Source organism: Salvelinus fontinalis, unplaced genomic scaffold (assembly GCF_029448725.1).
Source record: "Salvelinus fontinalis isolate EN_2023a unplaced genomic scaffold, ASM2944872v1 scaffold_0025, whole genome shotgun sequence".
Classification (NCBI taxonomy): domain Eukaryota; kingdom Metazoa; phylum Chordata; class Actinopteri; order Salmoniformes; family Salmonidae; genus Salvelinus; species Salvelinus fontinalis.
This window is the reverse complement of record NW_026600234.1, coordinates 155502-170125: the sequence shown is the minus strand read 5'-3', so window position 1 is coordinate 170125 and position 14624 is coordinate 155502. Positions and strand designations below refer to the sequence as shown.

General features: G+C 40.9%; 1 protein-coding gene across 5 annotated transcripts in view; it reads left to right on the top strand.

Moving 5' to 3' along the window:
• The window catches only part of LOC129842243 (lipoma-preferred partner homolog), a 650654-nt gene extending 637475 nt beyond the window's left edge, over positions 1 to 13179 (top strand). For all 5 annotated transcript variants that reach the window (XM_055910714.1, XM_055910711.1, XM_055910715.1 and 2 more), the window contains one exon: positions 12137 to 13179. In XM_055910714.1, coding sequence (XP_055766689.1) covers positions 12137 to 12265 — 129 coding nt within the window. In that variant the 3' untranslated portion in view covers positions 12266 to 13179. The remainder of the gene's footprint in view (positions 1 to 12136) is intronic.
• Positions 13180 to 14624: the final 1445 nt, after the last annotated feature.

Sequence of the window (14624 nt, the reverse complement as noted above, 5' to 3'; positions counted from 1 at the left end):
TTATCTCTGTGAGGTGTGTATATACAGTGTTACCTCTGTGAGGTGTGTATCTACTATACAGTGTTACCTCTGTGAGGTGTGTATCTGCTATACAGTGTTACCTCTGTGAGGTGTGTATCTATAATGTTATCTCTGTGAGGTGTGTATCTACTATACAGTGTTACCTCTGTGAGGTGTATATCTACAGTGTTATCTCTGTGAGGTGTGTATCTACTATACAGTGTTACCTCTGTGAGGTGTGTATCTACTATACAGTGTTACCTCTGTGAGGTGTGTATCTACTATACAGTGTTATCTCTGTGAGGTGTGTATCTACTATACAGTGTTATCTCTGAGGTGTGTATCTACTATACAGTGTTACCTCTGTGAGGTGTGTATCTACTATACAGTGTTATCTCTGTGAGGTGTGTATCTACTATACAGTGTTACCTCTGTGAGGTGTGTATCTACTATACAGTGTTACCTCTGTGAGGTGTGTATCTACTATACAGTGTTATCTCTGAGGTGTGTATCTACTATACAGTGTTACCTCTGTGAGGTGTGTATCTACTATACAGTGTTATCTCTGTGAGGTGTGTATCTACTATACAGTGTTACCTCTGAGGTGTGTATCTACTATACACTGTTATCTCTGTGAGGTGTGTATCTACTATACAGTGTTACCTCTGTGAGGTGTGTATCTACAGTGTTATCTCTGTGAGGTGTGTATCTACAGTGTTATCTCTGTGAGGTGTGTATCTACTATACAGTGGTATCTCTGTGAGGTGTGTATCTACAGTGTTACCTCTGTGAGGTGTGTATCTACTATACAGTGTTATCTCTGTGAGGTGTGTATCTACTATACAGTGTTAACTCTGTGAGGTGTGTATCTACTATACAGTGTTATCTCTGTGAGGTGTGTATCTACAGTGTTACCTCTGTGAGGTGTGTATCTACTATACAGTGTTACCTCTGTGAGGTGTGTATCTACTATACAGTGTTATCTCTGTGAGGTGTGTATCTACTATACAGTGTTATCTCTGTGAGGTGTGTATCTACTATACAGTGTTACCTCTGTGAGGTGTGTATCTACTATACAGTGTTACCTCTGTGAGGTGTGTATCTACTATACAGTGTTACCTCTGTGAGGTGTGTATCTACAGTGTTACCTCTGTGAGGTGTGTATCTACTATACAGTGTTATCTCTGTGAGGTGTGTATCTACTATACAGTGTTACCTCTGTGAGGTGTGTATCTACTATACAGTGTTACCTCTGTGAGGTGTGTATCTACTATACAGTGTTATCTCTGTGAGGTGTGTATCTACTATACAGTGTTATCTCTGTGAGGTGTGTATCTACTATACAGTGTTACCTCTGTGAGGTGTGTATCTACTATACAGTGTTACCTCTGTGAGGTGTGTATCTACATTACAGTGTTATCTCTGTGAGGTGTGTATCTACTATACAGTGTTATCTCTGTGAGGTGTGTATCTACTATACAGTGTTACCTCTGTGAGGTGTGTATCTACAGTGTTACCTCTGTGAGATGTGTATCTACTATACAGTGTTATCTCTGTGAGGTGTGTATCTACTATACAGTGTTACCTCTGTGAGGTGTGTATCTACTATACAGTGTTACCTCTGTGAGGTGTATATCTACAGTGTTACCTCTGTGAGGTGTGTATCTACTATACAGTGTTATCTCTGTGAGGTGTGTATCTACTATACAGTGTTACCTCTGTGAGGTGTGTATCTACTATACAGTGTTACCTCTGTGAGGTGTGTATCTACAGTGTTACCTATGTGAGGTGTACATCTACTATACAGTGTTACCTCTGTGAGGTGTATATCTACAGTGTTACCTATGTGAGGTGTGTATCTACTATACAGTGTTACCTCTGTTAGGTGTGTATCTACTATACAGTGTTACCTCTGTGAGGTGTGTATCTACTATACAGTGTTATCTCTGTGAGGTGTGTATCTATAATGTTACCTCTGTGAGGTGTGTATCTACTATACAGTGTTATCTCTGTGAGGTGTGTATCTTCTATACAGTGTTATCTCTGTGAGGTGTGTATCTACTATACAGTGTTATCTCTGTGAGGTGTGTATCTACTATACAGTGTTATCTCTGTGAGGTGTGTATCTATAATGTTATCTCTGTGAGGTGTGTATCTACTATACAGTGTTATCTCTGTGAGGTGTGTATCTACTATACAGTGTTATGTCTGTGAGGTGTGTATCTACAGTGTTACCTCTGTGAGGTGTGTATCTACTATACAGTGTTACCTCTGTGAGGTGTGTATCTACTATACAGTGTTACCTCTGTGAGGTGTGTATCTACTATACAGTGTTATCTCTGTGAGGTGTGTATCTACTATACAGTGTTATCTCTGTGAGGTGTGTATCTACTATACAGTGTTATCTCTGTGAGGTGTGTATCTACTATACAGTGTTACCTCTGTGAGGTGTGTATCTACTATACAGTGTTATCTCTGTGAGGTGTGTATCTACTATACAGTGTTACCTCTGTGAGGTGTGTATCTACTATACAGTGTTACCTCTGTGAGGTGTGTATCTACTATACAGTGTTATCTCTGAGGTGTGTATCTACTATACAGTGTTACCTCTGTGAGGTGTGTATCTACTATACAGTGTTATCTCTGTGAGGTGTGCATCTACTATACAGTGTTACCTCTGTGAGGTGTGTATCTACTATACAGTGTTATCTCTGTGAGGTGTGTATCTACTATACAGTGTTATCTCTGTGAGGTGTGTATATACTATACAGTGTTACCTCTGAGGTGTGTATCTACTATACAGTGTTATGTCTGTGAGGTGTGTATCTACAGTGTTACCTCTGTGAGGTGTGTATCTACTATACAGTGTTACCTCTGTGAGGTGTGTATCTACTATACAGTGTTACCTCTGTGAGGTGTGTATCTACTATACAGTGTTATCTCTGTGAGGTGTGTATCTACTATACAGTGTTATCTCTGTGAGGTGTGTATATACTATACAGTGTTACCTCTGAGGTGTGTATCTACTATACAGTGTTATCTCTGTGAGGTGTGTATCTACTATACAGTGTTACCTCTGTAAGGGTGTGTATCTACAGTGTTATCTCTGTGAGGTGTGTATCTACAGTGTTACCTCTGTGAGGTGTGTATCTACTATACAGTGTTATCTCTGTGAGGTGTGTATCTACTATACAGTGTTAACTCTGTGAGGTGTGTATCTACTATACAGTGTTATCTCTGTGAGGTGTGCATCTACTATACAGTGTTATCTCTGTGAGGTGTGTATCTACTATACAGTGTTACCTCTGTGAGGTGTGTATCTACTATACAGTGTTACCTCTGTGAGGTGTGTATCTACTATACAGTGTTACCTCTGTGAGGTGTGTATCTACAGTGTTACCTCTTTGAGGTGTGTATCTACTATACAGTGTTATCTCTGTGAGGTGTGTATCAACTATACAGTGTTACCTCTGTGAGGTGTGTATCTACTATACAGTGTTACCTCTGTGAGGTGTGTATCTACTATACAGTGTTATCTCTGTGAGGTGTGTATCTACTATACAGTGTTACCTCTGTGAGGTGTGTATCTACATTACAGTGTTATCTCTTTGAGGTGTGTATCTACTATACAGTGTTATCTCTGTGAGGTGTGTATCTACTATACAGTGTTACCTCTGTGAGGTGTGTATCTACAGTGTTACCTCTGTGAGGTGTGTATCTACTATACAGTGTTATCTCTGTGAGGTGTGTATCTACTATACGGTGTTACCTCTGTGAGGTGTGTATCTACTATACAGTGTTACCTCTGTGAGGTGTATATCTACAGTGTTACCTCTGTGAGGTGTGTATCTACCATACAGTGCTATCTCTGTGAGGTGTGTATCTACTATACAGTGTTACCTCTGTGAGGTGTGTATCTACTATACAGTGTTACCTCTGTGAGGTGTGTATCTACAGTGTTACCTATGTGAGGTGTACATCTACTATACAGTGTTACCTCTGTGAGGTGTATATCTACAGTGTTACCTCTGTGAGGTCTGTATCTACTATACAGTGTTACCTCTGTTAGGTGTGTATCTACTATACAGTGTTACCTCTGTGAGGTGTGTATCTACTATACAGTGTTATCTCTGTGAGGTGTGTATCTATAATGTTACCTCTGTGAGGTGTGTATCTACTATACAGTGTTATCTCTGTGAGGTGTGTATCTACTATACAGTGTTACCTCTGTGAGGTGTGTATCTACTATACAGTGTTATCTCTGTGAGGTGTGTATCTACTATACAGTGTTATCTCTGTGAGGTGTGTATCTACAGTGTTACCTCTGTGAGGTGTGTATCTACTATACAGTGTTACCTCTGTGAGGTGTGTATCTACTATACAGTGTTACCTCTGTGAGGTGTGTATCTACTATACAGTGTTATCTCTGTGAGGTGTGTATCTACTATACAGTGTTATCTCTGTGAGGTGTGTATCTACTATACAGTGTTATCTATGTGAGGTGTGTATCTACTATACAGTGTTACCTCTGTGAGGTGTGTATCTACTATACAGTGTTATCTCTGTGAGGTGTATATCTACTATACAGTGTTACCTCTGTGAGGTGTGTATCTACTATACAGTGTTATCTCTGTGAGGTATGTATCTACTATACAGTGTTATCTCTGTGAGGTGTGTATCTACTATACAGTGTTACCTCTATGAGGTGTGTATCTACTATACAGTGTTACCTCTGTGAGGTGTGTATCTACTATACAGTGTTATATCTGTGAGGTGTGTATCTACTATACAGTGTTACCTCTGTGAGGTGTGTATCTACTATACAGTGTTACCTCTGTGAGGTGTGTATCTACTATACAGTGTTATCTCTGTGAGGTGTGTATCTACTATACAGTGTTATCTCTGTGAGGTGTGTATCTACTATACAGTGTTACCTCTATGAGGTGTGTATCTACTATACAGTGTTATCTCTGTGAGGTGTGTATCTACTATACAGTGTTACCTCTGTGAGGTGTGTATCTACTATACAGTGTTACCTCTGTGAGGTGTGTATCTACTATACAGTGTTACCTCTGTGAGGTGTGTATCTACTATACAGTGTTATCTCTGTGAGGTGTGTATATACAGTGTTACCTCTGTGAGGTGTGTATCTACTATACAGTGTTACCTCTGTGAGGTGTGTATCTACTATACAGTGTTACCTCTGTGAGGTGTGTATCTATAATGTTATCTCTGTGAGGTGTGTATCTACTATACAGTGTTACCTCTGTGAGGTATGTATCTACTATACAGTGTTACCTCTGTGAGGTGTGTATCTACTATACAGTGTTACCTCTGTGAGGTGTGTATCTACTATACAGTGTTACCTCTGTGAGGTGTGTATCTACAGTGTTACCTCTGTGAGGTGTGTATCTACTATACAGTGTTACCTCTGTGAGGTGTGTATCTATAATGTTACCTCTGTGAGGTGTGTATCTATAATGTTACCTCTGTGAGGTGTGTATCTACTATACAGTGTTATCTCTGTGAGGTGTGTATCTACAGTGTTACCTCTGTGAGGTGTGTATCTACTATACAGTGTTACCTCTGTGAGGTGTGTATCTACTATACAGTGTTACCTCTGTGAGGTGTGTATCTACAGTGTTACCTCTGTGAGGTGTGTATCTACTATACAGTGTTATCTCTGTGAGGTGTGTATCTACTATACAGTGTTACCTCTGTGAGGTGTGTATCTACTATACAGTGTTACCTCTGTGAGGTGTGTATCTACTATACAGTGTTACCTCTGTGAGGTGTGTATCTACTATACAGTGTTACCTCTGTGAGGTGTGTATCTACTATACAGTGTTACCTCTGTGAGGTGTGTATCTACTATACAGTGTTACCTCTGTGAGGTGTGTATCTACTATACAGTGTTATCTCTGTGAGGTGTGTATCTACTATACAGTGTTACCTCTGTGAGGTGTGTATCTACAGTGTTATCTCTGTGAGGTGTGTATCTACAGTGTTACCTCTGTGAGGTGTGTATCTACTATACAGTGTTACCTCTGTGAGGTGTGTATCTACTATACTGTGTTATCTCTGTGAGGTGTGTATCTACTATACAGTGTTACCTCTGTGAGGTGTATATCTACTATACTGTGTTATCTCTGTGAGGTGTGTATCTACTATACAGTGTTATCTCTGTGAGGTGTGTATCTACTATACAGTGTTACCTCTGTGAGGTGTGTATCTACTATACAGTGTTACCTCTGTGAGGTGTGTATCTACTATACAGTGTTATCTCTGTGAGGTGCGTATCTACAGTGTTACCTCTGTGAGGTGTGTATCTACTATACAGTGTTACCTCTGTGAGGTGTGTATCTACAGTGTTACCTCTGTGAGGTGTGTATCTACAGTGTTACCTCTGTGAGGTGTGTATCTACTATACAGTGTTACCTCTGTGAGGTGTATATCTACAGTGTTACCTCTGTGAGGTGTGTATCTACAGTGTTACCTCTGTGAGGTGTGTATCTACTATACAGTGTTTCCTCTGTGAGGTGTGTATCTACTATACAGTGTTACCTCTGTGAGGTGTGTATCTACAGTGTTACCTCTGTGAGGTGTGTATCTACTATACAGTGTTATCTCTGTGAGGTGTGTATATACAGTGTTACCTCTGTGAGGTGTGTATCTACTATACAGTGTTATCTCTGTGAGGTGTGTATCTACTATACTGTGTTACCTCTGTGAGGTGTGTATCTACTATACAGTGTTACCTCTGTGAGGTGTGTATCTACTATACAGTGTTACCTCTGTGAGGTGTGTATCTACAGTGTTATCTCTGTGAGGTGTGTATCTACTATACAGTGTTACCTCTGTGAGGTGTGTATCTACTATACAGTGTTACCTCTGTGAGGTGTGTATCTACTATACAGTGTTACCTCTGTGAGGTGTGTATCTACTATACAGTGTTATCTCTGTGAGGTGTGTATCTACTATACAGTGTTATCTCTGTGATGTGTGTATCTACTATACAGTGTTTCCTCTGTGAGGTGTGTATCTACTATACAGTGTTATCTCTGTGAGGTGTATATCTACTACACAGTGTTATCTCTGTGAGGTGTGTATCTACTATACAGTGTTATCTCTGTGAGGTGTGTATTTACTATACAGTGTTACCTCTGTGAGGTGTGTATCTACAGTGTTATCTCTGTGAGGTGTGTATCTACTATACAGTGTTATCTCTGTGAGGTGTGTATCTACTATACAGTGTTATCTCTGTGAGGTGTGTATCTACTATACAGTGTTACCTCTGTGAGGTGTGTATTTACTATACAGTGTTACCTCTGTGAGGTGTGTATCTACAGTGTTATCTCTGTGAGGTGTGTATCTACTATACAGTGTTATCTCTGTGATGTGTGTATCTACTATACAGTGTTTCCTCTGTGAGGTGTGTATCTACTATACAGTGTTATCTCTGTGAGGTGTATATCTACTACACAGTGTTATCTCTGTGAGGTGTGTATCTACTATACAGTGTTATCTCTGTGAGGTGTGTATTTACTATACAGTGTTACCTCTGTGAGGTGTGTATCTACAGTGTTATCTCTGTGAGGTGTGTATCTACTATACAGTGTTATCTCTGTGAGGTGTGTATCTACTATACAGTGTTATCTCTGTGAGGTGTGTATCTACTATACAGTGTTACCTCTGTGAGGTGTGTATCTACTATACAGTGTTATCTCTGTGAGGTGTGTATTTACTATACAGTGTTACCTCTGTGAGGTGTGTATCTACAGTGTTATCTCTGTGAGGTGTGTATCTACTATACAGTGTTACCTCTGTGAGGTGTGTATCTACTATACAGTGTTACCTCTGTGAGGTGTGTATCTACTATACAGTGTTACCTCTGTGAGGTGTGTATCTACAGTGTTATCTCTGTGAGGTGTGTATCTACTATACAGTGTTACCTCTGTGAGGTGTGTATCTACTATACAGTGTTACCTCTGTGAGGTGTGTATCTACTATACAGTGTTACCTCTGTGAGGTGTGTATCTACTATACAGTGCTACCTCTGTGAGGTGTGTATCTACTATACAGTGTTACCTCTGTGAGGTGTGTATCTACTATACAGTGTTATCTCTGTGAGGTGTGTATCTACAGTGTTACCTCTGTGAGGTGTGTATCTACTATACAGTGTTATCTCTGTGAGGTGTGTATCTACTATACAGTGTTACCTCTGTGAGGTGTGTATCTACTATACAGTGTTATCTCTGTGAGGTGTGTATCTACTATACAGTGTTATCTCTGTGAGGTGTGTATCTACTATACAGTGTTACCTCTGTGAGGTGTGTATCTACTATACAGTGTTATCTCTGTGAGGTGTGTATCTACTATACAGTGTTATCTCTGTGAGGTGTGTATCTACTATACAGTGTTATCTCTGTGAGGTGTGTATCTACTATACAGTGTTATCTCTGTGAGGTGTGTATCTACTATACAGTGTTACCTCTGTGAGGTGTGTATCTACAGTGTTACCTCTGTGAGGTGTGTATCTACTATACAGTGTTATCTCTGTGAGGTGTGTATCTACTATACAGTGTTATCTCTGTGAGGTGTGTATCTACTATACAGTGTTATCTCTGTGAGGTGTGTATCTACTATACAGTGTTACCTCTGTGAGGTGTGTATCTACAGTGTTACCTCTGTGAGGTGTATATCTACTATACAGTGTTACCTCTGTGAGGTGTGTATCTACTATACAGTGTTACCTCTGTGAGGTGTGTATCTAATATACAGTGTTATCTCTGTGAGGTGTGTATCTACTATACAGTGTTACCTCTGTGAGGTGTGTATCTACTATACAGTGTTATCTCTGTGAGGTGTGTATCTACAGTGTTACCTCTGTGAGGTGTGTATCTACTATACAGTGTTACCTCTGTGAGGTGTGTTTGTATTTTTCTTTTCTGTACTCTATGTCAGTATGTCTATGATAGTCCTCACCTCCATGTATAATGAATGATAGTCCTCACCCCCATGTATAATGTATGATAGTCCTCACCTCCATGTATAATGTATGATAGTCCTCACCTCCATGTATAATGTATGATAAAGTCCTCACCTCCATGTATAATGTATGATAAAGTCCTCACCTCCATGTATAATGTATGATAGTCCTCACCTCCATGTATAATGTATGATAGTCCTCCCCTCCATGTATAATGTATGATAGTCCTCACCTCCATGTATAATGTATGATAGTCCTCACCTCCATGTATAATGTATGATAGTCCTCACCTCCATGTATGATAGTCCTCACCTCCATGTATAATGTATGATAAAGTCCTCACCTCCATGTATGATAGTCCTCACCTCCATGTATAATGTATGATAGTCCTCACCTCCATGTATAATGTATGATATTCCTCACCTCCATGTATGATAGTCCTCACCTCCATGTATAATGTATGATAGTCCTCACCTCCATGTATAATGTATGATAGTCCTCACCTCCATGTATAATGTATGATAGTCCTCACCTCCATGTATGATAGTCCTCACCTCCATGTATAATGAATGATAGTCCTCACCTCCATGTATAATGTATGATAGTCCTCACCTCCATGTATGATAGTCCTCACCTCCATGTATAATGTATGATAGTCCTCACCTCCATGTATGATAGTCCTCACCTCCATGTATATTGTATGATAGTCCTCACCTCCATGTATGATAGTCCTCACCTCCATGTATATTGTATGATAGTCCTCACCTCCATGTATGATTGTCCTCACCTCCATGTATAATGTATGATAGTCCTCACCTCCATGTATGATAGTCCTCACCTCCATGTATAATGTATGATAGTCCTCACCTCCATGTATAATGTATGATAGTCCTCACCTCCATGTATAATGTATGATAGTCCTCACCTCCATGTATAATGAATGATAGTCCTCACCTCCATGTATAATGTATGATAGTCCTCACCTCCATGTATAATGTATGATAGTCCTCCCCTCCATGTATAATGTATGATAAAGTCCTCACCTCCATGTATAATGTATGATAAAGTCCTCACCTCCATGTATAATGTATGATAAAGTCCTCACCTCCATGTATAATGTATGATAAAGTCCTCACCTCCATGTATAATGTATGATAGTCCTCACCTCCATGTATGATAGTCCTCACCTCCATGTATAATGTATGATAGTCCTCACCTCCATGTATAATGTATGATAAAGTCCTCACATCCATGTATAATGTATGATAAAGTCCTCACCTCCATGTATAATGTATGATAGTCCTCACCTCCATGTATAATGTATGATAGTCCTCACCTCCATGTATAATGTATGATAGTCCTCACCTCCATGTATAATGTATGATAGTCCTCACCTCCATGTATAATAGTCCTCACCTCCATGTATAATGTATGATAGTCCTCACCTCCATGTATGATAGTCCTCACCTCCATGTATAATGTATGATAGTCCTCACCTCCATGTATAATGTATGATAGTCCTCACCTCCATGTATAATAGTCCTCACCTCCATGTATAATGAATGATAGTCCTCACCTCCATGTATAATGTATGATAGTCCTCACCTCCATGTATAATGTATGATAGTCCTCACCTCCATGTATAATGTATGATAGTCCTCACCTCCATGTATAATGTATGATAAAGTCCTCACCTCCATGAATGATAGTCCTCACCTCCATGTATAATGAATGATAGTCCTCACCTCCATGTATAATGTATGATAGTCCTCACCTCCATGTATAATGTATGATAGTCCTCCCCTCCATGTATAATGTATGATAAAGTCCTCACCTCCATGTATAATGTATGATAAAGTCCTCACCTCCATGTATAATGTATGATTGTCCTCACCTCCATGTATAATGTATGATAGTCCTCACCTCCATGTATAATGTATGATAGTCCTCACCTCCATGTATAATGTATGATAGTCCTCACCTCCATGTATAATGTATGATAGTCCTCACCTCCATGTATAATGTATGATAGTCCTCACCTCCATGTATAATGTATGATAAAGTCCTCACCTCCATGTATAATGTATGATAGTCCTCACCTCCATGTATAATGTATGATAGTCCTCACCTCCATGTATAATGTATGATAGTCCTCACCTCCATGTATAATGTATGATAGTCCTCACCTCCATGTATAATGTATGATAGTCCTCACCTCCATGTATAATGTATGATAAAGTCCTCACCTCCATGTATAATGTATGATAGTCCTCACCTCCATGTATGATAGTCCTCACCTCCATGTATATTGTATGATAGTCCTCACCTCCATGTATAATGTATGATAGTCCTCACCTCCATGTATAATGTATGATAAAGTCCTCACCTCCATGTATGATAGTCCTCACCTCCATGTATGATAGTCCTCACCTCCATGTATGATAGTCCTCACCTCCATGTATAATGTATGATAGTCCTCACCTCCATGTATAATGTATGATAGTCCTCACCTCCATGTATAATGAATGATAGTCCTCACCTCCATGTATAATGTATGATAGTCCTCACCTCCATGTATGATAAAGTCCTCACCTCCATGTATAATGTATGATAGTCCTCACCTCCATGTATAATGTATGATAGTCCTCACCTCCATGTATGATAGTCCTCACCTCCATGTATAATGTATGATAAAGTCCTCACCTCCATGTATAATGTATGATAAAGTCCTCACCTACATGTAGAATGTTTGATAAAGCATTGAGGCGGGATCTATTTCCAGCCATCTACTCTGGTCACCTTTATGGTCTCCCCTCTGCTAGCTGAAAATAGCTTCGTTCCCTGTGTGCATCCTAGCCAAGCCATGCACACAGACTCACAAAACACTGATGTCTTTGTTCATGTGTATCGGGACTTTGTGTTTGTGTGTGCGTGCCTGTGTGTAGACCAGTATCCTTGTGTGTGAGATGCACAGGTGTGTGTAACAATATCGTGTGTGTGTCTGTGTCTGTGTGTGTGTTTCTGTGACTGTGTGTGTGTGTGTGTGTGTGTGTGTGTGTGTGTGTGTGTGTGTGTGTGTGTGTGTGTGTGTGTGTGTGTGTGTGTGTGTGTGTGTGTGCGCCTGTGTGTCTCTCTCTCTCTCTTCAGGACTGTGGCTCTCTGCTCTCTGAAGGGGACAACCAGGGCTGTTACCCTCTGGACGGCCATGTCCTCTGTAAGAGCTGTAACACCAGCCGTATCCAGGACCTGACCTTCAAATCCACCACTGACCTCTGAACCCCAAATACGCTGCGGTTCTCGCTAGCTGCTCCCCTAGCCCTGCCTACCGCCTGGCTGGCTGACTTCAGCGCGCGCACACACACACACACACACACACACACACACACACACACACACACACACACACACACACACACACACACACACACACACACACACACACACACACACACACACACACACATAGCGGCGCACACACACATAAAGAGGCACACACACATACGTATACACACACTAAGCCAGCTTCTCGCTTGCACCCACACCTATGAACATTATAAAAAAAAATATGAATATTATGAAATTGCTAAGCAACGATGTGATGTCCCTGAAATGATGCCGCTCTCGGTACAAGCAGCACTGAAGAGGTGGCCTGATGTCTTATCCTTACAACTGTATCGTCATCGTGTATAGACCTCCAAAAATGTACATGTTTTCCCTTGTAGTCATTTAGCGGCAGACACTGTTATTCAGAGAGACGTACAGAGGCCAGATAAACCTCTAGTTCCATGGCCTCGGCGTTGCTGCTTGTTGCCTTGTCGTTGATGGAGTCTAGCTAGACTGGCGGGTCAGTCTGTCTCAGGACTTGGCATCTCACGTTGTCACCTACAGGTATACGTTAGCGGCAGTAGGCCTAGGTCAAGAAGACCAAGTCGTTCATTCCGATGTGCTCCTGATGACTGTTCTGTTCCTCCTTGGATGTGGCCCAAATTGTTCCCTACAGAGGTCATAACGGACCAATAGGCCTCTGATGCACATGTATTTCACTACATAAGGAATAGAGTGTTGTTTGGCGAATGACTGACTGCCTCTGGTCTGTTTCAACACAGTGTTTAAACCTCAAGTTGATGTCTGTGCCCCCAGCCAAAATCAAATGAACATAATAAACAAAATCTGTCTGTTTAAGAAAGACATATGTTTATTTTAATTTTTTTTGGGGGGGGGGGGGTTGCATGAGTCTCAATCCACCACATCAGCCGATGTCACGCATCTGTGGTGAAAGGTGGCAGGGCTACAGTAGAGTCTCTCAGACCAGGAAATCATCTGTAGCGTCCCAACGGTTTGGCGTGCGAACCAATAGGATCTTTTATGGAAAGATGAGAGTCTCACCAACACGATGGTGTTCTCCGATTGGCTCTACGACCCACGCAAGCTTCACGGGCCTCGTCCGATATACCAACGTCCGCCTTTAGCATCTCAACAGGTTGTTTTGCTGTATGAATCTGTTATTCAAATCGGTTTAATGGGCGAATAGCAGTAAGGACAAATTCAATATTTCATCAAATAATTGTTAGTTATGATTATTTTTTTAAATATATTTACAGTGGTCCTAAAATTAAAATAGCCTAATGATCATTGGTATGACCATCTTAAAACAATTCCACATGACCATATTAAAACAATTCCATATGTTAGAATAGAAGAAGCCCAAGCCCCGGGCCCTTAGACCTTTAGGGGTTTAATTAAAGAGACCCAACACATTGACGTCGAAATTGGACATCTATGCATGTCCTGATGACATTGGGAAACGCTTTCAAAACTGGCGACTAGGTGCAACGGTGAGCGATATTACCAGCAAGGCTTGGGTTTTGAGGCGTTGTGGAAAGAGGTGCTGGATAGGCGTAATCCCATATCAGCCAATGGTTGGTTTGTTTTGGAAGGGAGGAGGGATTTAACCCTATCCCAAACCTTAACCCTATCCCAAACCTTAACCCTATCCCAAACCTTAATCCTATCCCAAACCTTAACCTTAATCCTATCCCAAACCTTAACCCTATCCCAAACCTTAACCCTATCCCAAACCTTAACCCTATCCCAAACCTTAACCCTATCCCAAACCTTAATCCTATCCCAAACCTTAACCCTATCCCAAACCTTAACCCTATCCCAAACCTTAACCCTATCCCAAACCTTAACCCTATCCCAAACCTTAACCCTATCCCAAACCTTAACCCTATCCCAAACCTTAACCCTATCCCAAACCTTAACCTTAATCCTATCCCAAACCTTAACCCTATCCCAAACCTTAACCCTATCCCAAACCTTAACCCTATCCCAAACCTTAACCCTATCCCAAACCTTAATCCTATCCCAAACCTTAACCCTATCCCAAACCTTAACCCTATCCCAAACCTTAACCCTATCCCAAACCTTAACCCTATCCCAAACCTTAACCCTATCCCAAACCTTAACCTTAATCCTATCCCAAACCTTAACCCTATCCCAAACCTTAACCCTATCCCAAACCTTAATCCTATCCCAAACCTTAACCTTAATCCTATCCCAAACCTTAACCCTATCCCAAACCTTAACCCTGTCCCAAACCTTAACCCTATCCCAAACCTTAATCCTATCCCAA